General features: G+C 42.4%; 1 protein-coding gene across 1 annotated transcript; it reads right to left on the bottom strand.

The window, feature by feature from the left end:
• Window positions 1-2684: 2684 nt before the first annotated feature.
• On the bottom strand, window positions 2685-23231 carry LOC141156639 (fibronectin type III domain-containing protein 7-like). The gene is made up of 9 exons (XM_073642829.1): window positions 23066-23231; window positions 17866-18129; window positions 14852-15109; window positions 14257-14517; window positions 13846-14106; window positions 8283-8543; window positions 6806-7093; window positions 4424-4648; window positions 2685-2876 (listed from the first exon to the last, which is right to left on the bottom strand). Exons 1-9 carry the CDS (start codon window positions 23229-23231, stop codon window positions 2866-2868), a joined length of 1995 nt encoding a protein of 664 aa, XP_073498930.1. The 3' UTR covers window positions 2685-2865.
• Window positions 23232-23621: the final 390 nt, after the last annotated feature.

Here is a 23621-nt window from a genome sequence, read left to right as displayed (position 1 = left end):
GGAAAGAAAGTGCGTCTTATAATATTAAAAATATGCTAATACTCTTTCCATAGTTCCCAATTGAGGGTAATGGATACGTATTATTATTTGTCACCCAAGAATGCTTAATATATTTTCCTTTAGGCAAAAATAAATTAGGAAAAAAGAGGACTGTCTCAAAAGTAGGCAAGAGGAAAAATGAGGGTCTAAAGATGTGTGTGCAGAAAAAAAAGGGTCTAACAGTTGACTATAATGAATAAAGGGGTTGTCTGGTCTTTTTGATAAGTCTGCAGTCACTCTATGTATTGCCAGCAAGAGCTGGTGGTCACGTGACTGCAATTATGCGATTTGCATACTTCCGGCCACATTCCTACTAGACAGGCTTGGTTTCTTTCAATATTAGTCAATTAAGAGAAGTTGGGCACATCTGGTCAGCACTTGACTGCATGTGCAGTGGATATAAAAATTCTACACACCTCTGTTAAAATGCCAGATTTCTGTCATGTAAAAAAAATTATACCAAGAAGAACTTTTTCCACCTTTTAATGTCAAATCCATTGAGAAAAACTGAAATCATTTTGAGAGGGATATAAAAAAAAACTAAAATGTGGTTGTATAACTTTGAACACACTTTAAGGCTACGTTCTCATAATGAGCTTTTGGTGAGTTTTTGATGTTGCAGAATTTCTGTACCATTTCTGCACCTATTATGTAAATTAGGTTACTTGCGTTTTTTCATTGGGTTTTTGAGTGCGTTTTTTTAACATGCGTTTTTATCGTGTTTTTGACGCTGCGTTTTTTCTTTTTTTTTTTGGTGTGTCATGTTTTAAACAAAGCTGAATTGTTTCTGATACTTCATGTTTTTTTACTGTGACAAAACTTTATTGCTATAATTGGATGCGGATTACATGCATTTCCACCATGGAAATGCACTAAAAACGCTTGTGCGTTTTTTTCTGCGGATTTTCCGCACCTAATCAAAGAGAAACTGACATGCTGTGAATTTGAAAAGCGCACCACATATCAATTTACACAGCGTAAATAGGAAGCACAGTGGGCATAAGATTTCTATAAATCCCTTCCACTTTGCTGTAGCGGTAAGATGCAGGGAAAACACGCAGCATCATAAAAGCTCATCGTGGGAACGTAGCCTTCTAATAGAGTATCTGCTTATGTCTAGAATTAGCCAATCATATTTAAACTCATGTTAAATAGTAGTCAGTATACAGCTTCCATCAAATAATTCTGATTAACCCCATATAAAGTTTAGCTGTTCTAATAGGGGTTTCCTGACGTTTTCTTAGTTGCATTTTACAGCAAAAGCCATGGTTCGTAAACAGCTTACAACACAACAAAGGGATCACATCGTTGAAAGTTATTAGTCAGGAGAAGGGTACGTCAAAATTTCTAGATGCACTTGTAATCTGACAGATATGGAGCTACTGCAAGAAAGAATAGACAAAGATTGCCAACTCTAGATATGTAATGCTGATAGACTCCTACCTAAAAAGACTGAATGCTGTCATAAATTTAAAGGGTACTTCAACAAAGTATTTAAGGGTGTGTATATTTATGCAGCCACATTATTTTAGTGCTTTCTTTTTACACCCAAAAAGATTTCAATTCATTTTTTAATGGGTTTGTACAGATTATGAGTGACATTAAAGGTGGAAAAAGTTTTGAAATTATTCTTTAAGGTATTATTTTTTCTTATAGGAGTGTGATCAGGCAAGTTGGAATTTAAGTCACGTGCCGAAAGGGAGTACTGGAGTGATGCTGGAAACCAGGGAAGATGGCAATCTGTACGTATGTTAATGTATCTATACTACTTTACATAGATAGTTTGACAGGTTTAGGAAAAAGATAACTTAGGAGTCCAGGCTTTTCACAGAAGTTTGCAGTCACTCTATGTGACTTCTGGCTTATGAATCCTCATATTGTGCTCTGTGGGGATTTTCCAGTGCCGAAGGTGAGACCATGTAACCGTAAGTATGCAATGTGCAAACTCCCAGCCTCATTCCAACTAGTATTGAGCGAGGCTGCGCACATCTAGTCGAAATGTGTCCGAAACTCCTTTGAACATTTGCAGTTGCTGGTAAAGCAAATCATCACTGATGACGAGAGCAAGTGACAGCTGGAGCCCTGCATGTCAATGCACCTGCACCAAGCATCCAACAAACTGCAATATATCTAATAGATATCTAACAGGCAGCAGAATACACACCCAGATATGCACAAAGCAATTATGGGACATGTTTGTTCATAATCGTTATTATGCAGGACACATGACATAATATTCAGCCTGGTCAAGGATGAAGTGGGGAGGGTGGGTAGAAAGCTACAGGGTGTAGGTTGAGGATACTTGCATGATGGAAGAAGTTTTGGGAGGATAAAGGCAGCACCTAGAGATTGACCTGCTAGGAGATATAGTGGGTGGGTACAGAGCGGGCTGTGATGCCAGCACAATGCATGTGAAGTGTGGTTTCTGCTATTCTGACTTGTCCTGGAAGCGAGTGTGCCGCATGTAATAAACTGTGTGCGCGCCACATTGAGTCTACAAACAAAGAACAAACAAAATACAAAAAACAGGACATATTTAGGTTTGTTTTAATTTATAACACAGATTTAGAGCAAGCTGGAGTTTTTCCAGTCCTGGACAACCCATTTAATGTAATGGAGTCTTATTTTACATAAAATCTACCATTTGCCTTGAATAAAAAGATTTATTGAATTTTTTTAAACATTATAAGATTGAAACACTTGGAAAATGATAATCCAAAAGTAGCCCTGATTTCACAATAGTGTAATTATCTGCTTCATAGCAACAGTAAAGAGAAGATTCCAGTAGAGTCCATTTTCTTGGCTTCGAAATTACAAATTGATCACTTAATTATAACCTGTTACCAAAAAAAAATAATCTGTTAGTATTTTATTGTAAAGAGCACAAATCATTTTACAATTAGGATTCATAGAATTATTTAAGGTAAACAATTTCTTTGTCACACCGAGATACTCTACAGCTTTTTTTAAGACTTGTATAGCAAGCCAAGAATTGAGCAGGTTTTTTTTTATAAGAGTTTTTTGTAGTTTTCTTTATTTTTAACACACTAACTTTTAAATGATGCATTTTTATCCTATGAGAAGCCTCAGCCCTCATTCAGACGTCAATATTTTCCACATATGTGAAAAAAGGACCAATTATTCTGATCAGACTTTGATCAGAGTGGCATCAGTTTTTCTGGTACGTGGAGACAAAAAGAAACAATGTTTCTCCACCTTTTCCTTTCTGACAGTCATTGAAATTCAGACCGTACTCAGATGTCATCCGAGTGTGCTGCAATTTTTTCATGAACCCATAGACTTGCATTGCTGATTTTGATCAGACTCTTCAATCAAAAGCAGATATGTGTACGTTATTTTCCGCTGATCACTTGGTCTGAGGAAAAAAAAAAATTGGACATGTGCACAGCCCCGTAGAATATCATAGGTACGAGTGCTATTCGTGAATAAAACGGATAACACTCGTACGAGAAAATTGCACGTGTGCAAGATCCCTAAGTAAAAGCACATAAAAACATTACACCTACAATATGCTGCATTTGGGAAAAAAATAATGGGATGACCCCAAACATGCACCAAAAGTGTGAAAAAAATACCAAGTGTTTTAAAAGAGGAAAGGCGAAGCAGCTGGCAGACTCCGCTTACCTTACTGAGAAATAAAAGGCTCAAATATCTGAATTCATACTGTCCCATACATCTCTCCGTCAACATCATGGGTTGGGGGAGGGCCAGAAGCCCCCATACATATTAGATGGTGAGCCGGACATGCCAACTACCGTATAATGCGTATAGGGGCCTTCATTCTTATTTCTTCCCAGGTAAAGGGAGTTATGGTGAGATATGGTTATCACAGTACATGTGGAAAGAGAACTATAACTACTACTTGTCTTCCAGGTAAAATATGTTCAAATCCAACATGCACCTCATAGACCCCTCTGGAGGCCCCTATACACTGGGAGGTTAGTAGCAATTCAGCACAACACCTATAATCCTCCAGGTGAAGGAATTGACCCGAGTAATGGCTGTAGCACTGCCTATGACACAGAAACTTGCCCACCAGTACTCCCTGTGTTTGGCTCTCCATTCACTGCATCTGCTGTTTTCAGACTAGCCTCTACATTTTTTCATTGGGCTTGTTGTGTTCCCGGGTCTCTTGCCCCCCATCTGTTTCCGCATTTTTATTCCATTGCACACGTTTGTTGTTTACTTGTATTAATATACTATATATATTTAATAAAGATATATTTTTTTACTCCTAAACCTTAAACTCCGTTTCTCCATGGTCTTTGGGGTGGTTTCTCAGCGGTGGCACACACACGTTTGTACGTGCTGATGTGCCGACCAACATTATGTATTTGGGATTCTGTTTATTAATTTATGTTACCTGAAAGGTCCGCCGGAGGGCTTTGTCCTGATGGATTAACAGCAATGACTTGAAATGCGCTAGAAGTCAACGGGACCTGACAGGAAAGTCCTGGTGTTGTGCAAATGATGTTGCTGTTTTCCGTCGTTACCACTCTGTACTCGTCAGCGTATGGAGTTTCGTCCCATGAAATCAAGAGTTTTCCATCCTTTATTTCAATTGGTTTCACTTGGGGAGTGCAAGGAGCTGTGGAATGAAATCAGCACAAGCTCAGCGTCACTACGAGTAATGGACCATTCACTCACCTGCGCCAGGAATTCCATCTACAATGTAGGATATTTCGGCTGTGTTCCCATGATGAGCTTTTGGGGAGTTTTAGACACGGAGTATTTTTGCTGCACCAGAAACACTGAATCTTACAGTTCCAGCAAAGTGGATGGATTTATAGAAATCTCCTGCCCGCTGTGCTTTATTTTAACGCAGCATAAACTGACCTGCAGTGCGGGTTTCAAATCCGCAACATGGCAATTACTCTTGTGAGTACTGGAGTTTTCTGTGCGGATTTTCCATATAGACTGGCATTAGTTGCCCAAAACTCACAGGTACAAAACACATGTAATCCGCACATGACTGTATCAATAAAAAGTTTTCTCAAAGCCAAATGCCAGGAAGTATCAAAAACAAAGCAGCTTTATTTAAAACATGACAGACAAAAAAAGAGACAAAAAACATAGCGTCAAAAACACACACACAAAGCACAACTAACCTAATTTAGCTAAAAGGTGCAGAAATACCGCAGAAAAGCTGCAACATCAAAAAGTCACCAAATACTCATTGTGGGAATGTGTCTTAGGCTATGTGCCCACGATGCAGAAAATTTCTGCAGCGTTTCTGCATCTCGCTTGCCAGAAAAAACGCATGCAGATTGTGCATGTGTTTTTCCTGCAGAATACATGCGTATTCACATGCGGATTCACATGCGTTAACGCATGCGTTTCCGCATGTGGACTGACAAGCACTTTCCAGGCGATAGCATCACTTGGAAAGTGCTTGACAACTAGGTCACACTATATAAATCCATGCAAACAGCATGATTTATATAGTGTGACCGTAAAAATAAAAAAAATAAAGCTATACTTACCTCCGATGCCCCGGCGTGTGCTGCAGCGCTCGTCCTGGCTTCTTCCGGATTGCCGGGCTCTCGCGAGACAGCCTGCGGTCACATGACCGCGACGTCATCTCAGGTCCTGGAAGGAGAAGCGCTGCAGGGGCCGCCGGACAGGTGAATATAAACTTTATTTATTATTTTATTCTTTTTTTTTATACGTACAATGGTACCCAGGTCTGGATGAGAGTCTTCTCTCCTCCAGAACAGGGTACCATCCGCACATTGAAACGCATATAATCCGCGTGTACAAATGTACAGACACGGATTATATGCGTCTCAATGCAAGTCAATGGCGGCAATTCCGCTGCGCTTCCACAAAATTAATGAACATGGTGCGGATTTATGAGCGCTGCAGAAACGCTGCAGAAAAATCCGCAGCATGTGCATTGACATTGCGGAATGCCATTTGGGACCATGGGGTGCGGATTACCAAGCGTTTTTGATGCGTTTCCGCTGCGGAAATTCCGCAGCGGAAACGCATGAAAAACGCATCGTGGGCACGCAGCCTTATAGGGAGTTCATGAGCGGAAAATGATTGACCAGGACAAGTGCGCACCAAGTGCCTTGTTTGGACAAACAGTCCCACCTACATGTTTTCTATCTTCCACTGAACTTCCCTGACTCCTGTAATGTCAGAGCCGTCAATCCAGCAAAGGGGAATGAAAATAGATGCAAAACAAGTAGGTGGGGAGGTGCACGGCACTGTTCAGACTGAGCACATGTGCTTGGCTTGAACAGCCATTTTACGCTGACAGACTCCCTTTATAAAGGGACATATTGAACCTTTTATAGAAATAGCACCACCCCTACAGGTCGTTTGTGTAATTGCAGATTAGCTCTAGTCAAGTGGATGGGGCCATGATACATCCACAGACAACCTGCAGACAGTTGCATTGTGTTTGGAGAAATCAGCCATGTTTTTTAAAATAAAGAAAATCCTTCATAGAAAAACTCTTCATGTGTCTGTATCCCCAGCAGCAGTGTGGAGCAGGGATCCAACTTTGTAAAATCTCAGTGCAACATTGTCATTTATTAGACCCAAAAAAGGTTTATTGGGTGGATCAGTGCTTTGCAGATTTTAGAAAGACATCTCCTTAAAATGCACAAAGGAGTGTGACTTTCCATACATACAGGCAAATAGTATTTTCAGGGGATTATTGAATATCTATTTCTTTACTCAGTGATACACACCATAAATGAAACACGTAAGCTCCCGTACACCTCGCCATACAGACCTGTGTAGCCGACTATGGGACTGCTTGGATCACTGGGTCCTGACGGGTTCCGGGCAGTTACTGTAACATTATACACTGAACTACATGGCACAGGGATGTAAAAGTCCATGTATGAAGTCCAGTAAGAATTGAGAACAAACGTAGATTCTGGATCCTTTCCAATCTGTCCTTGGATTGTGGCCATATAATCGGAGCCACAGTGACTCCCATTCCAGGTTATCTCCACTTCCTGAGGTTTTACACTACCACGGTATATTAACGTCTCCACTTCACTTGGAGAGCAAGGGACTATAGACAAATAATAAAAATACATGGAAGCATGTTAATAAAGGGGGATTCTACTGAATAATTGGTAAATAATGCTTATGGTGTACCTAGAATAATATCAATTATTATAGTGCACAGGTATCATATTTCTATACTGATTTTTCTTTGAATAGCAGATAAACTTTGCAATATGCCTTGTTTCGAGACTGAGACTGCTATGGACATTTTTCTAATTTCTGGATATATATCTGCTTCCATTTCCAGAAGTCAGTGGTGTATAATGTGATGTGACTATACAGCCCTCGGTTTCCTAATGGACATCGCAGCCAGCTTGTGCTGCTATTCAGAGTACGATAGGTAGTGAAATTCATTTAGAAAGAGGAATATTGTGCACACTTCTGAATCACTTTTACTGTATAGTTAGAGGTCAGATCCTCAACAAAGACCGTATTCACAGGTATTGTATGGAGAACTGCTGCAGATTTGCTTGGTAGCATGTGCCACTTGGCTTCAGGGTGCCAGTTAGAACATGTAGAAGGTCGAAGAGACATCACAGTAACACAACAGATCTCAAACATTCCTGATGAACCTCTTCTGCCAACCTTAATGGTCCCCAGGATACCAAGATAACGTCAGTGGCTTCACCTTCAGGTAGCACAATTATTGCATCTCCTATGGATCGCCTGCAAGATCTGCTGCCTAAAATATTGATGCAATGCAACCATTAAAGAAACAAAAATCTAGAAATGAATGATAAAAGGTAAAGATGAAATATAGTTATCCTCACTGCTTCAGTTGGCATGAGTCTCTGCATGATCCTGAAACTAACAACCTTGTAGAAATCCTGCAGAGAACATGGGTGAATCTCATGCCGATCTATTTTAGACTGGTAACTCTTTCAGTGGGCAGGGTTTAACCAACAGGGTGGGGCTTAGCAATGTTTTGTGCTGCTGCATTTAGGGCAGGGAGTGGAGAGTTCGGCTGCAGCCAGTTGTCCTACTGCCAGACACAAGACATTGAGGAGAAGGAAGGAGGACATGGCTGAGCTGATGTCACACACAGAGAAGATCTCTAAATATAATACTCAGTTTTAATTGTTATATGAGACAGAGTAGGATCAAAGAAAAGAAAAAGATTTAGGGAAACAGCTGGGATATTTTTTTTCTACCTTTTCTTATTAATTCTTCCTTTAAATATACATGAAACTTACCTGCACCAAAGCCAATGGGTGTAGTATACGAGCTGTTACATTCCATATCCTTAGCCAGCACTGAGAAGGAGTAAGATGCCCCACAGGTTAGGTCTGACACAACACAGCTTGTAGTTTCGGTGGCACAGGAGTACACCACGTCCTCACCATATTTCACCGTGGCAACATAGTCCAATGCACCTCTGCTTGCCTCCCATGATAACACGGCAGAGTCGTTTTCACAGACTATATGCACAGCAGTGTTGTTTGGTAGACAAGGGGCTACAAAAATGATAACCTCATCAGGAGATGATCACTGCTTTTCAGAGCGATAAACCATAGATAACACGAAGAAGTAATCTCAGACTGGAACAGTAAAAGATGCATTTAGAAAATCCTGTTATTAAATGACACCAGTCACAATCATACCACATTGCCTGGAAAGAGAACAGAGCCAAATGTGTTACAGAAAGTCTCTCACAACGTCATCTCCAATGCGGACTCCAATATTCAGAGATCAGGTAAATATCTAGGATTCACGAGTGCCACATTGATGGCCGCCGCCCCCTTGTTTATTTCTTATGGTTTTGTATTCGACTGCACTCCTTCACACTATATACAGGATGTTACCAGTGAAACAGTGTACAGGGGATGGATAAATAATTGCCCTCGCAAGCTATAAAACTGAATGCTGCGTCTTCTGCGCCTGCACAACCCTTCCCAAAGACCGTGCTGTGCAGAACATTTACATGGATAGAAGTGTAGTATTTAGGGTCTTGATAAATCTACAAACATACCCTGCAACTTCAGGAGCCATATCGCACGCAGCTGTTAGGTAGGGTGGTATAAAAATAAAAATTTGTGTTTCAGGTCTCATCATGGTTTACTAAAGAGGGTTTCCACTACTATGATACTGGTGAACTATTCATAGTAAAGGTAATGAATGTCAGATCATTGGGGGTCCGACACCCACCATGTTCAGCTCATCTGTTACCAGGTTCAACAGTGGCCAGATATAAACAGTTTACAAACCAAATACTACAGCTCCATCACACTGTTTTACCGCCACTCTAGAGCATGGCATATCCATATCAGCCCCTATTCATCTGAATGGGAACTGATCTGCCATACCTGGGAGTGGCCACTAATCAGTGTGACGGAGCTGTGCTGATCCCCTCCATACACTGTGGACTGCTGGAGGCTCTACAGCTAATCAGCTGGAGTGTTGGGAGTCAGATCACCCACTGATCTGATATGGATGACTTTTCTAAAAATATTATAGTAGTGGACAACCATTTTAAAATGAATGTGTCATCAGAAAATTACCTATTGTTTAAATAAAGTTTTTGGGTTAAAGGAAATCTTTCAGTAGAATCAACCCTCCTAAGCCGTTTATATGGGCATGTAGATCATAGGAAGCTAAATACCATGATACCTTGATATCTGTGATCCAATGTCTTATTCTTGATGAATCCATGTTTTTCTTGTAAGTAAATGAGCTGATAAGATCTATGGACCGGACACTGATCTCCCTGAGAATCGGTCTCTATAACTTAGTTTAAATAACAGAAGGAGTAACCAGTGTGACACATGTAACTAACACAATACAGTAGAAAATTAGCTGCAGCTCTCACAGCTAATATTGTACTGTATTGTGTTAGTTACATGTGTCACACTGGTTACTCCTTCTGTATTGTAACAATATTGCAGTCCTGTCTGCCTGTGAGATGGAGGCAGAAGCTGAGAGGAACCTGCAGATGTGTCAGGTATAATCACACACAGCTCTGCTGTATTGTAACAATATTGCAGTCCTGTCTGCCTGTGAGATGGAGGCTGAAGCTGAGATGAACCTGCAGATGTGTCAGGTATAATCACACACAGCTCTGCTGTATTGTAACAATATTGCAGTCCTGTCTGCCTGAGATGGAAGCTGAAGCTGAGAGGAACCTGCAGATGTGTCAGGTATAATCACACACAGCTCTGCTGTATTGTAACAATATTGCAGCCCTGTCTGCCTGTGAGATGGAAGCTGAAGCTGAGAGGAACCTGCAGATGTGTCAGGTATAATCACACACAGCTCCGCTGTATTGTAACAATATTGCAGTCCTGTCTGCCTGAGATGGAAGCTGAAGCTGAGAGGAACCTGCAGATGTGTCAGGTATAATCACACACAGCTCCGCTGTATTGTAACAATATTGCAGTCCTGTCTGCCTGTGAGATGGAGGCTGAAGCTGGGAGGAACCTGCAGATGTGTCAGGTATAATCACACACAGCTCTGCTGTAGTGTAACAATATTGCAGTCCTGTCTGCCTGTGAGATGGAGGCTGAAGCTGAGATGAACCTGCAGATGTGTCAGGTATAATCACACACAGCTCTGCTGTATTGTAACAATATTGCAGTCCTGTCTGCCTGAGATGGAAGCTGAAGCTGAGAGGAACCTGCAGATGTGTCAGGTATAATCACACACAGCTCCGCTGTATTGTAACAATATTGCAGTCCTGTCTGCCTGTGAGATGGAGGCTGAAGCTGGGAGGAACCTGCAGATGTGTCAGGTATAATCACACACAACTCTGCAGTGAGATCAGGAGAGCAGAGAGCGGCCATTGCACATCACACCTGTAATGCCTCCTCCTATTTATAATAATCTCTGGAAGCAGATCTCATACAGATCAGTGTCCGCCCCATAGATCTTATCTCATTTACATATAAGAAAAGCTAAATTTCTCTGTAATAAAACATCAGATTACAGATATCAATGTATCATTATATTCAGCTTCCTATGACTTACATGCCCATAGAGACGGCTTAGGAGGGGATATCCTACTGACAGATTCCCTTTAACTGTATTTTTAAAAACTATTAGCAATATTTTTTTTTGCTAAACCACAATCTATATTAAAAATAAAAATGAGAAATCCTGCAATTTTCACACTGACCATTTTCACACTATTCTGGATTCATACTTCCTGGGTTTTCAGGAAATCCTCATGTACATTAGCAGCAATAGACTGATTCTGGCCCTATCTTTTGTATTGAAGCATCTAATGCGCATGTGAAAACGTCACTGTGAAGAGAGGGAGAGCAGGGTCAGCAGTGTATAGAGATGTTATCTGTAATCCTGCCGGTCATATGAGACTTCCAAAAGAACAGGAAGTATGACTGCTCCAGTGGCCATTGGGAAACGAAATGAACGCAAAAATCTGATTTAAATAATAAGTCATTATCTGACTTAATATTCCCTTTTAAAGAACACCGGTAAAAATGACAATAATGAGATCGTTTAAGAAAAGAAAAAAGTATTTATAACTTATGGGGTTCTAGCTAGAAATTAGATTGATAATGAACGTATAGAGTAAAGTAAACTTGTTTCGGTAAAATATGGGCAGTGTGCTGTTCCCACAGAAATGGTTGCTGTTCGGCTGTTTGTTTTGCATATATTGGGAAATGAGTTCTGAATGTGTTATCTGCTAAATGTTTTATCGCTGCGTCGTCATCTGCTGGCCAGTATTTGTTCACCGCTCACTCTCGTTCGTTCCAATTAAGTTGGTTCAAACTGGGCGTGGCTTCGCATGGCAGTTGGTGGGTCACTTGCTCTTGGCAGCCATTTTATCGCCAGAGTTGCTGTGAGGCAGGAACCACTTATTGGGCTAAAGAAGTCATCAATTTCTGACCAGCAGCAACCGACGTCAGCGGCTTCAGAGAAAGCGACAGTATTGTACCATCAAGGATTATTCTGCATCCGGTTTTCAATAAACCAAGTCTTGAATTGCACCTCGCTGTGGTTCTACATTCAAGTCTACGGACGCTGAGCCTGCGCCGGTCCTGTCTGCTCCCCATTTTGGATATGGCGGTAAGGAAAACAAAATCGCACAGCATCTTACCTCTCAGCTGCACCTCCATTCCCTTATGTGGAGACACAACAGGCAGAAAGAGGTTGTTTGAATAGTAGAGAACAATACAGGGGTTTTCTCTGTTTTTTTCAGTATGTGGTAAAAGGAAAGAGACAGGGAAAGGATCAGGGGCGGACATATCATTGGTGCAACCTGTGCGGCCGTAAAGGGTAAAGGGGCCCATTTCTACCTCCAGAGCAGGTGCAATTTTGCATTTTTAGGAGCTCTTGGGCTGCAAAGGGCCCATGTATTGTTCTTGCACCGGGGCCTTTTCTGTCTGTGTCCGCCAGTGGAAAGGATTGTATTAGTAATAATAGAACAGTAACTGAAAACCTGACTACATTATCAATAGACATAACAGGAGGTAATGAAAACAAAGGGGTGAAGTCAGCAAAGTCAGGCATGGGCCCCCGAATTATTGAGAAGAAACTGAGCTATATTAGTGTTAGCAGCGTGTATTTAGGTCTATAATGTGCTATTAAGCCTAGCCCAGAGACAAGGGTGGAACTTCTAGTTGCAAGATGCACAAATCTGATTGCAGTTAGAAGCTGCATTGGAGTAACTAGAGTCCAATGGGCCCTCTGCAAAATTTGGACCTGGACCCCCCGCCCCACATGTTGGTCAAATATATGGGCCTTGTAGCGTTCTAAATCCTATAAGGACATACGTGTTGCACCCCCCTCCTCCATTATGTACTAATGTCCTTCATCGTGGGCACCTTCCTGGTATAAATGTCCCCCATCCTGGGCCCATCCTAGTATAAATGTCTTCCATCCTGGCCTCATCCTGGTATATGTGACCTCCATCCTGGTATAACTGTTCCCCATCCTGGGCCCCCTATTGTAATATATGTTCCCCGTCCTGGTATATATGTCCCCCATCCTGGTATATATGTCCCGCATCCTGGTATATAAATATATATATACACATATATATATGTCCCCCATCCTGGTATATAAATATATATATACATATATATATATGTCCCCCATCCTGGTATATATGTCCCGCATCCTAGTATATATATATGTCCCCCATCCTAAGCACATCCTGGGAAATATGTTATCCATCCTGGTATGTATGTTGCTTATCCTGGGCCACATCCTGAAGTTGAAGTTTGCATTGGCGTCAGCAGGCCCCCTACTTGCTCAGGCCCGATCACGACCTCTGCAATCATTACGCCCCTGACAAGCTGGGTGGTATTGAGCCATATTTGAAATGATTTTGGATCATATCTGTCACAAAATGCTCATACTCACTGTGTTGTAGGACTTCTTTGTTATATGTCAATTTCCCTTGCTCTAAAATGCGTTGGCCCAATTCATTTTCAGTGCATCTTATTAGTGGTGCACTTCTCCATGCACCTCTCCAGAAATGTTACTCCAATCAGGGACTGGAGTATAATTTCTGGAATAAGAGACGATGGCAATATTGATGCCCTTACTACCCTGGCTGCTCCCCAGCTTTGCCTATTTTGCAGGACTTGCTTCAAACTGGCGTGAAAACTCCAAAAGTAGCAAATTTTTTGCGCAACTCCATGTTATTTTCAAAGTCTTTCACGCTAGTTTTTTGGCAAAAACAATGAAAAATTGCCCCGATTGTTTATGGCCAGGGTAGCGAATTATTCATTAGCTGTTTATATGGTGTCAAGAAACAATTAATGAGACAGATGATTACTGGATAGCGGATCTTACCTGTCTTTAGGAGCAATGAAGAGCTGGTGTTACTACTGCACTTCTGTCCTACAGCTTCCACTTTTACATCATATGACAATCCACAGCTTAAACCCATTAGCGAACAGTCGGTGTTGGGGCTATGACAATATATCTCCAACCCTCCAGTCTCAGTGGTGGTTACATTATACATAATAGCTCCAGCACTTGGGGACCACGTCACTGAAGTCATCGAAGTTGGGCAATTTCTTGTATGTGAGACATTGAGTGGAGCACAGGGAGCTGGGAAAACAATAAAAATGATTAAACAATTGAATGTGACCCAAATATATTTATAATGTTATTATAGAATAGTGGTATTTTCCATCTAGTCCCTTATAACTACTAATACTGCAGACCAATGTCATGCATTTAAACGCTGAAGACAATTACCAGTGATTTCATAAACAGTAAGACTTTTCGAGCTGTTGCATGTTCCACCAATTGCCAGAACAGAAAACCCATAAGTCTGACTACAAGCTAGTACGTTGGAGTTAAAGAAGGTACTCGTTGTGGTATATGAAGATACAGCGCCATTGATGCCTTCAATCGTTATAGTATAAATCCGGGCTCCATCGCTCTCTACCCAGACCATGGATGCAGTTTGGCTACTACAGTCAAGATCGATACTCAACCCTTGCGGCTGACATGGAGCTGGGAATAAAGCAAAAACGTTTTTTTTTGTTATTTTTAGCCATTTAACTGTGATCCCCTACTGTAATGTCTGTATACTCTTTTGCTTCCTCCCCTGCCCAGGAGATGTGGTATGATCAGACCATGTTCCTGTACAGTCAGACACAGCTATTACACAGTACACAGCAGGGGCACATTTATAAGATTATCTCAGCACATGAACATTTTATTTAAGCACATCCAATTGTGGAAATTATTATCATTCCAAGATCTATTGATTAAAAAAATACTTTTATTCGTTGTAAAACCCCTTTATTTCAGACAATCCCTTTAATACACATCATATCATAATTACCTGTTTGGAATGAGCTTACAGCAGAGAGTGCACTGTCACACACATCATTTACTGCCATTACGGACACATTGTAGGACTGTCCACATTGTAAGCTCGGGTATGAGCACTGTGTAGTGGTAGTATTGCATGCGGAGATCTTCCCGTTTCCAGACAGCGTGGCCAGGTAGTAGAGGGCTCCTTTGCTGTCTGTCCATGATATTAAGGCATCATTGTTTTCACATTGCACATTTGTAATGATATCTCTTGGTTGACATGGGGCTGTGATAAGAGAATAATAATAACCATTGGTGCATTTAGGGCAAGACTTTGGAAAAGGCAAAATAGGAGTGTGCATGGCTTAGTGGGTAATAATCTTGGGAGGCCACAGAAATAAATGAGAAAAGCCAGAATAATTATAGTATGTTCTGGAATATAACTGTAGGAATAATAATGTCATCTGTAATTATCGCAGTATATAATGACTTCAGCTTGATCAATCTCCACACAAAAAAATAACAGTGCAGCTAAGAACTCCTATGTAATGCATAAATCATCACTTTCTGCTGAAGAACCTATATTAGCAACAGATAAAATAGATCACTAGCCCTTGTCATCTCCATTACCTCCATATGTCTTGCTAAAGGATGTAGAAAGGGGTTGTCAAGAAAGGATGTGTCCTAACACTAACAAGGCAGGGGATAAAGGCATGACTGGTAAGGGTCCTACACCGTTCCTAAGAACAGAGGTTAAAAAAGTCCAGTGTGAGCCGAACGGTAGCCCTCATGCATGATAACCATTCCATTCACTTCTATGAGTCTATGGGAGCGGTAGTACATGTGAAACCATTTCTCCCACTGACAGTGAATGGAGCGGTAGTCACACATGCACTATAGAGCTTAATTTATATGGGGAATATGGAGCCCCCATTTCTGTGATCACTGGGGTCCCAAAAGTCAGTTTCCCACAACTTATATATTTAGCAGATATGCTGTGGATGAGTGGTGAATGTTGTTGGTGGGATAACAACTTAAGGCCACGGCCCTATTATCAGTATTCGGTCAGTATTCAGTCAGTATTTTTTCTCAGGAGTAGGAGCCAAAACCAGGTGAGGAACAATCAGAGAAAAGGTATAATAGAAACAAGTCACCAATTCTGCATTTATCACCCAGTTTTGGCTCCCACTCCTGAGAAAAAATACTGACCGAATACTGACCAAATACTGATAGTGGGGCTGTGGCCTTAAGGTGTGAATAATTAACTCCATGAACCTAAAAAGATTCTGCACTGCAGACCAATGTCCATAATTTTAGTTTTCTAGTGCCACACTTGGCATGCCATGTAAACTGAGGGTTATTCTAGGCCCAAACCTGCTGTTATGTGCTTTGCAGAGGGACCCAGCAAGACTGGCACCAAACCAGCAAAGGCGCAGCCACAGGCATACTTGGCACAAGCTGCCCAGCTAGGTGAACCCTTGAGGGCTGGCAATACTCTTCACCCAGCTCCCAGTAAATGGAAGGGGGACTATAGCAGAGCCCTTTCCAGGCCCACTGTCGCCAGAGAGCTGGCCTCTGGTGATGTGGCTAGTGCCTAGTCAAGCACCTGGTGAGTACCTCTGCAAGAACCCCAGAAAGTGTAACCAGAGGAGAAAATGAGAAAACCCCTGAAAAGATAGCAACACTAATGCTAGCACCACTCACCACCAAGCACAAAGGAACTGAAATAGGCTGAGTTTACACGATGCGTTTTTCATGCGTTTCCACTGCGTTTTTGCAGTTGCGTAAACGCCGCGGAAACGCATGAAAAACGCATGGTAGAAGGGCAGCAATGTTCCCCAATGGAAATCCGCATGTGCTGTGCCCATGATGCGGATTTTTCCGCAGCGTAAACGCTGCGGTCAAAAATCCGCAGCATGTCAATTAATTTTGCGGAAACGCTGCTCTTTTGCCGCCATTGACTTGCATTAGACCGCATGGAATCCGCATCACTGTATATGTTGATGCGCTTTTCATGCGGTCTAATGTGCGGATGGTACCCGGGTGTGGATGAGAGGACTCTCATCCAGACCCAGGTACCATTAAAAAAAAAAGAATAAAATAAAAAATATATATATTCTCACCTTCTGACGGCCCGCGCTGCGTCCTGCCGGCTTCCCGCGCACTTCGCGGTTGAATGAAGGACCTTCGCTGACGTCAGAGTCATGTGACGGGTCACGTGACGCTGACGTCGGAAGGTCCTACAGTCTTCACTGCCGGCAGCCGGGACCGATGAAGCAAGACACCGGGGGCCATCAGATGGTAACGTATAGATTTATTTTTTATTTTTTGACATCACACACTATATAAATCCATGCCGGTTGCATGGATTTATATAGTGTGAAGTTGACAAGCACTTTCCAAGTGATGCTAAAATCGCTTGGGAAGCGCTTGTCAACCCGCATGCGGAAATGAAAGTGAAGACCGCTTCATTTCCGCATGTCCCTGGCAGGAAACCGCATGTACAATCCGCATGCGTTTTTTCCTGCCAGAGAGATGCAGAAACGCTCAGGAAAAAATCCTGAGCATTTCTGCATCGTGTGCACATACCCATAAACAGCAAAGAATCGAGCAGGGAGCAGGATTATATAGCCCGCCTAATGACCAGGTGTTGAATACCTCCCAATCATCCCCAGACAGCCACTCCCTGCTAGCTTCCACAGCAGAATGAACATAATTCCACCACTGCTTAGTGCCAGACAAAGCAGCGTCCTGCATTGCCTGACAACCGGGGAAATCAGTGAGAGACACGGCATCCCGTGTCCTCACACATCCTACAACGCTAGAGAGTGATTCTCCATAAGATTGGGACAGTCTCCGTGATTGCGTAGTAGCTCTGCCTCCAGGGTCAGGACATTGGCGGCACCTGAGACCGTATCACCGGACCTGCTCCATTCCCACGTGGGAGCACGGAATCACAATTCCTAACACCTGCCTTCCAAAAATAGATCTGTCTGCACATGTTATTAACAATATTTTAAAATTGTCTCCATAAGTACTGACCTGTCCAGGATTTGTGGACTGCGCTGTTTAATGACTTGCACTGATGGTTAGAAGAATAAACATGAAAGCTGTACTCCGATCCACACTCAAAACCCGACATTTGACAAGAGGTGTCAAAGCCATCACAGGAAAGCTCATTTCCCAAGGGATCAATGGCGACTGCTGTATGATAGGTCGGGTACATGTTGTTTTCATGCCAGGATACCAGAGCTTCATATTTCAAACAGTCAATGTTCACCTCCACCACATCTGGAGTACATGGAACTGCATATAAAGAAGACACATTCAATACTGAAAAGGTCATAGAGGCTAGGTTATACGCGGAAGCTTTAAAACTGATCTATTCATTTATATTGATTGAGTCAGTGTTATTAGGACTTCCAACAGGGGAATAACAATTGTGACCTCGATGGGGCTAGGGAGGTAGAGGAGCCACTCTACTGTAGGAGCCATCCACAGGGGCAGCAGCACTACCTGGCCTCGCTTCACAATCAGGCACAATCAGACCCAGCATTCAAGTGAAGCGCCTGTTCAGAGAGGCAGGACATGCACATTGTCTCAGCAGACACAATGCAGCCCACAAAAGCAGACTTTCCTTTCTTCCCGGCCCTATGCATGGCACTGCACTCTGATTGCCACAAGGGCACTGTGCCTGTGAGTCAGTGGCATCTCCAGCTGGGAGATGATTAGTGTATTATGTGCACAGATCAGGAGTGATGACTGTGGGTGCCCGATGGGGTGATAAGCATTGTCATGCCATGCTGCAGATGGAGGGGACTGTGCTCTGGGATCCATATTAATCTAACCACTGACTTCCAACTACATATGTTTGGTGCAAGAAGAGCCAAAACACTAAAAATTCACCGCGGTGATAGTGTTCAATGCTGATCACTACATCAGTCAGTTCACATGTCTCCATTCCCATGTTCTCAACCCTCAATGCAATCCTGCCATATGGGCTGATATGCAGTAAACCCCATTGGTTATTCAATACAAGTTATCTTATATCCATTTGTCATAAATTTGCTGGAGTAAAGATCTGATACAAGTTGACTTAGATTAGATAAACTCGTCAGGGTGGAGCCTGTGGTTTCCATCCATGGTGATGTGAGTATGTGGATATATGTATTCTATATCTTTCTCCATGATTTTAGCAGTAATGATTCAGTGGCCCATTGTGAGTTTAGCAGTCTGACACCAGTTAGAATAGTTGGGATACTGTGAACACCGGCATGACTGTACCCAATTGTGTTAGTATGTGCACAGACCCCAGTATAGAGGCAGGGGCATTTTCCTGTGTTGTCATTGAATAAGGGCTTATCCAGACGTCAGTATTTTCCACGTACAAATAAAATGGACAGATTATTTTGATCACACTTTGATCAGAGTGTGATCTGAGTGTCATCAATTTTTCTCATATGTAGAGAAAAAAAAGTTTCTCCACCTTCTCCATTCTGACACTGTAAGAAAATCGGATTGTACTCGAATGTCACCTGAGTGCAGTCCAATTTTTTCCATGGACTCACAGACTTGCGTTGCCGTTTTTGATCAGACCGTCGGATCAAAATTGGACACGTGTCAGGTTTTTTACACGGAACACTCGGACCGATGAAATTGGACATGTGAACAGCCCCATAGGCTATCATAGGTATGAGTGCTATCCGTGAAAAACATAGATAGCACTCGTCCGAGAATAAGGGATGTCTGAATGAGGCCTAAGCAATAATTAGAAGTTAGATATCTGATCAGCCTGTAATTGCATTAGCTCAGATGGTATTTGATGTGATCACCTGTCGCAATAGTAACTTCGGTGGCTGCATCACTACCGCACTGTGCGTTCCAGGATGTAACCAACACTGAATAATTATATCCACAGCGAACCCCTTCGATAGCACACATATTTGTGGTTGTGTTACATGACAGAGTGTGTCCATTATTCCCTTTGGCCACCACTGCATAGGATACTGCCCCTCTGCCAGGAGACCAGGTAACATTCACAAGGTCCAGTGCTGAGCAGTCCATGTTGGTTTGAACGTTGGTGGGCATGCACGGTGCTGTGAATGAGGCAAGAATAGTATAGCAGCAACAAAAGCATCTGAAATATCACATGTTATTTACAATATACAGTACAGACCAAAAGATTGGACACACCTTCTCATTTAAAGATTTTTCTGTATTTTCATGACTTTGAAAATTGTACATTCACACTGAAGGCATAAAAACTATGAATTAACACATGTGGAATTATATACCTAACAAAAAAGTGTGAAACAACTGAAAATATGTCTTATATTCTAGGTTCTTCAAAGTAGCCACCTTTTGTTTTGATGACTGCTTTGCACACTCTTGGAATTCTCTTGATGAGCTTCAAGAGGTAGTCACCGGAAATGGTCTTCCAACAATCTTGAAGGAGTTCCCAGAGATGCTTAGCACTTGTTGGCCCTTTTGCCTTCACTCTGCGGTCCAGCTCACCCCAAACCATCTCGATTGGGTTCAGATCTGGTGACTGTGGAGGCCAGGTCATCTGGCGTAGCACCATATCACTCTCCCTCTTGGTCAAATAGCCCTTACACAGCCTGGAGGTGTGTTTAGGGTCATTGTACTGTTGAAAAATAAATGATGGTCCAACTAAACGCAAACCGGATGGAATAGCATGCCGCTGCAAGATGCTGGGGTAGCCATGCTGGTTCAGTATGCCTTCAATTTTGAATAAATCCCCAACAGTGTCACCAGCAAAGCACCCCCACACCATCACACCTCCTCCTCCATGCTTCACTGTGGGAACCAGGCATGTAGAGTCCATCCGTTCACCTTTTCTGCATTGCCCAAAGACACGGTGGTTGGAACCAAAGATCTCAAATTTGGACTCATCAGACCAAAGCACCGATTTCCACTGGTCTAATGTCCATTCCTTGTGTTCTTTAGCCCAAACAAGTCTCTTCTGCTTGTTGCCTGTCCTTAGCAGTGGTTTCCTAGCAGCTATTTCACCATGAAGGCCTGCTGCACAAAGTCTCCTCTTAACAGTTGTTGTAGAGATGTGTCTGCTGCTAGAACTGTGTGTGGCATTGACCTGGTCTCTAATCTGAGCTGCTGTTAACCTGCGATTTCTGAGGCTGGTGACTCGGATAAACTTAACCTCAGAAGCAGAGGTGACTCTTGGTCTTCCTTTCCTGGGGCTGTCCTCATGTGAGCCAGTTTCTTTGTAGCGCTTGATGGTTTTTGCAACTGCACTTGGGGACACTTTCAAAGTTTTCCCAATTTTTCGCACTGACTGACCTTCGTTTCTTAAAGTAATGATGGCCACTCGTTTTTCTTTACTTAGCTGCTTTTTTCTTGTCATAATACAAATTCTAACAGTCTATTCAGTAGGACTATCAGCTGTGTATCCACCTGACTTCCGCACAACACAACTGATGGTCCCAACCCCATTTATAAGGCAAGAAATCCCACTTATTAAACCTGGCAGGGCACACCTGTGAAGTGAAAACCATTTCCGGTGACTAGCACTTGAAGCTCATCAAGAGAAGGCCAAGAGTGTGCAAAGCAGCCATCAAAGCAAAAGGTGGCTACTTTGAAGAACCTAGAACATAAGACATATTTTTAGTTGTTAAGTATATAATTCCACATGTGTTAATTCATAGTTTTGATGCCTTCAGTGTGAATGTACAATTTTCATAGTCATGAAAATACAGAAAAATATTTAAATGAGGTGTGTCCAAACTTTTGGTCTGTACTGTATATATATTTACATACATTCACACCCTATACGTAGTTTTGTAATCTATTAGAAAGCATTTTCATCTAGGGCCATGAATAAAAGGCTGGTATTTCTAAGCTGCGGTGTAAGGATATGACTACTGCAGTGATTAGAAAGGTGGAATAACATCAGTATTTTGTCCCCATGACTTAGCAGTTCCTAGGGTTGCAGCGGTTTCATGGGTCACTTCAATCCATAGTATCCATTTGATCGGCATGTGTAAGCGGGCATACTGTAGGTCCTGTGCTCTCTGCTCAGTTTCACAAGGGTAATGATGTCAGGCTTTTTGATTTCCATCCCTCACACTCTACTGGCAAATTGCACCAGTACCAATGCTATATGCAATTTGGTAAAACAGAATAAAAGTGCAAACATAAGTCAAGGACCCTGATTGGTCAAAGTGTTTACCTCAGAAATTGTGAATAAAACTCTCTAAAAAGTTGCACTTTTTTGTACAATGCGAGGTTGCGCTAAAAATGTAGCGACTTTTGGTGTTTTCCCACTAGTTTTGGCCAAAATGTGCTGAGCTAGGGCGGGTTGTGGCAAGACGACACCCGCTCATCTAATTCATGACAAGTTGTGGCATATCTTATGCCATACATCTTACTCCAGTCGCTGACTGTGCTAAGATTAGTGGTGTGGCGCACACAGAGGCGCTCACCACTTTCCAGATGAGCCTCATTCATTAATAAGCATCGGCCTCTTAATGATCTTAATGAATCAGGCGCCTCTGACTCCAGCGCGCCTCCTCATCAACACCGCTGTGAACAATGCCAGTCTTGATGAACCGGGGCCACAGTGTCATCTGTTAGTCAGTGCTTCAAATGGATTATAGAGAGGGAACATTACACCCATTAGATGGGAATACAGTTTTCTATCTACCATCAAGCAGTGATTGGAACAAGTCCATGCTGTTGCGTGTTTTGCATTGACCCATGGTTTTACATATGTTACATGGAGCTATATGGTATTATTTCAGTTGAAATGCTTCAAAAACCTAAAAAATGTCTTTAAGAAATTGGGTTCTAAGGAGTTAGGTTTATCCTTGTGGAGAGTGACATGCCAGGTCTGGCACGCCAGTATGAGGAGACTTAAACGCCTTGCATGCTTCTTTGGGAAATTAAATATGCATGTCACTCTTCACAGGGAGAAACCTCACCCCTTAGATCCCAGTCTTAGCCTCTCACCCAGCCAAATCAGATTTCATACTTTGTACTGACGAGGGGCAATACCCCGAAACAATGTGTCTGCAAATTGAGATTCTGATTTGTCTTTTATAAGTCATATGGCAAGGCTCGTAAAAGGGTCCTTAATAATGACTTGTAGGATCACTACTTCCAACAGGTCCCACTATAGCGTTCAAGTCCTCTTCCTCTCTGAAGAGACAATTAAGAAATTGTACACTTTCATGCTTGTCTATAGCCGTATCTTAGACACACTGACCTGTTGTAACTGTTGTGGCATTAGTTGTAATGCTGTGGCAGCTGCCATCCATTGCTGTGACAGTGACATTGTAGAGCTGTCCGCACTCTAAATTAGACACTGAGCATGAGGTGGTTGATGAAACACAAGAAGCTTCACTGCCATCAGGCCCATGGAATACCGCCATATACAACACTGCCCCAGCACTCGGCTCCCACCGGACTGACGCTCCGTTTACACCACAATCCGGTGCCGCAGTGAGGTACATCGGGCTGCATGGGGCTGTAAGATTCAGGTAAAGCACGTTATCCTAACCATTCCAGTCAAATTAGTATATATAATTACATAGTTATTTAATATAAGAGATCCAACTACCTCTCATACATGTTACCTGGCCCAGTCAGGTCCCCACATGAGGTAGATAAACCCAAAAGATCAACATGTGGGGGGAATGGTGTCAGAACTATCAGCTCTTTAAATTGCCTCACGCTGAATCTCCTGCAGCTGTGACACACTTACCATGCGGAGTCACTGGAGGTGACCGGAGGACAGCCATACTAGCATGTACATGTCAGCA

This window comes from Phyllobates terribilis, unplaced genomic scaffold, assembly GCF_046119375.1.
Source record: "Phyllobates terribilis strain yellow unplaced genomic scaffold, ASM4611937v1 Scaffold_8__6_contigs__length_399053987, whole genome shotgun sequence".
Classification (NCBI taxonomy): Eukaryota; Metazoa; Chordata; class Amphibia; order Anura; family Dendrobatidae; genus Phyllobates; species Phyllobates terribilis.
This window is presented reverse-complemented; position numbering and strand designations above follow the sequence as displayed.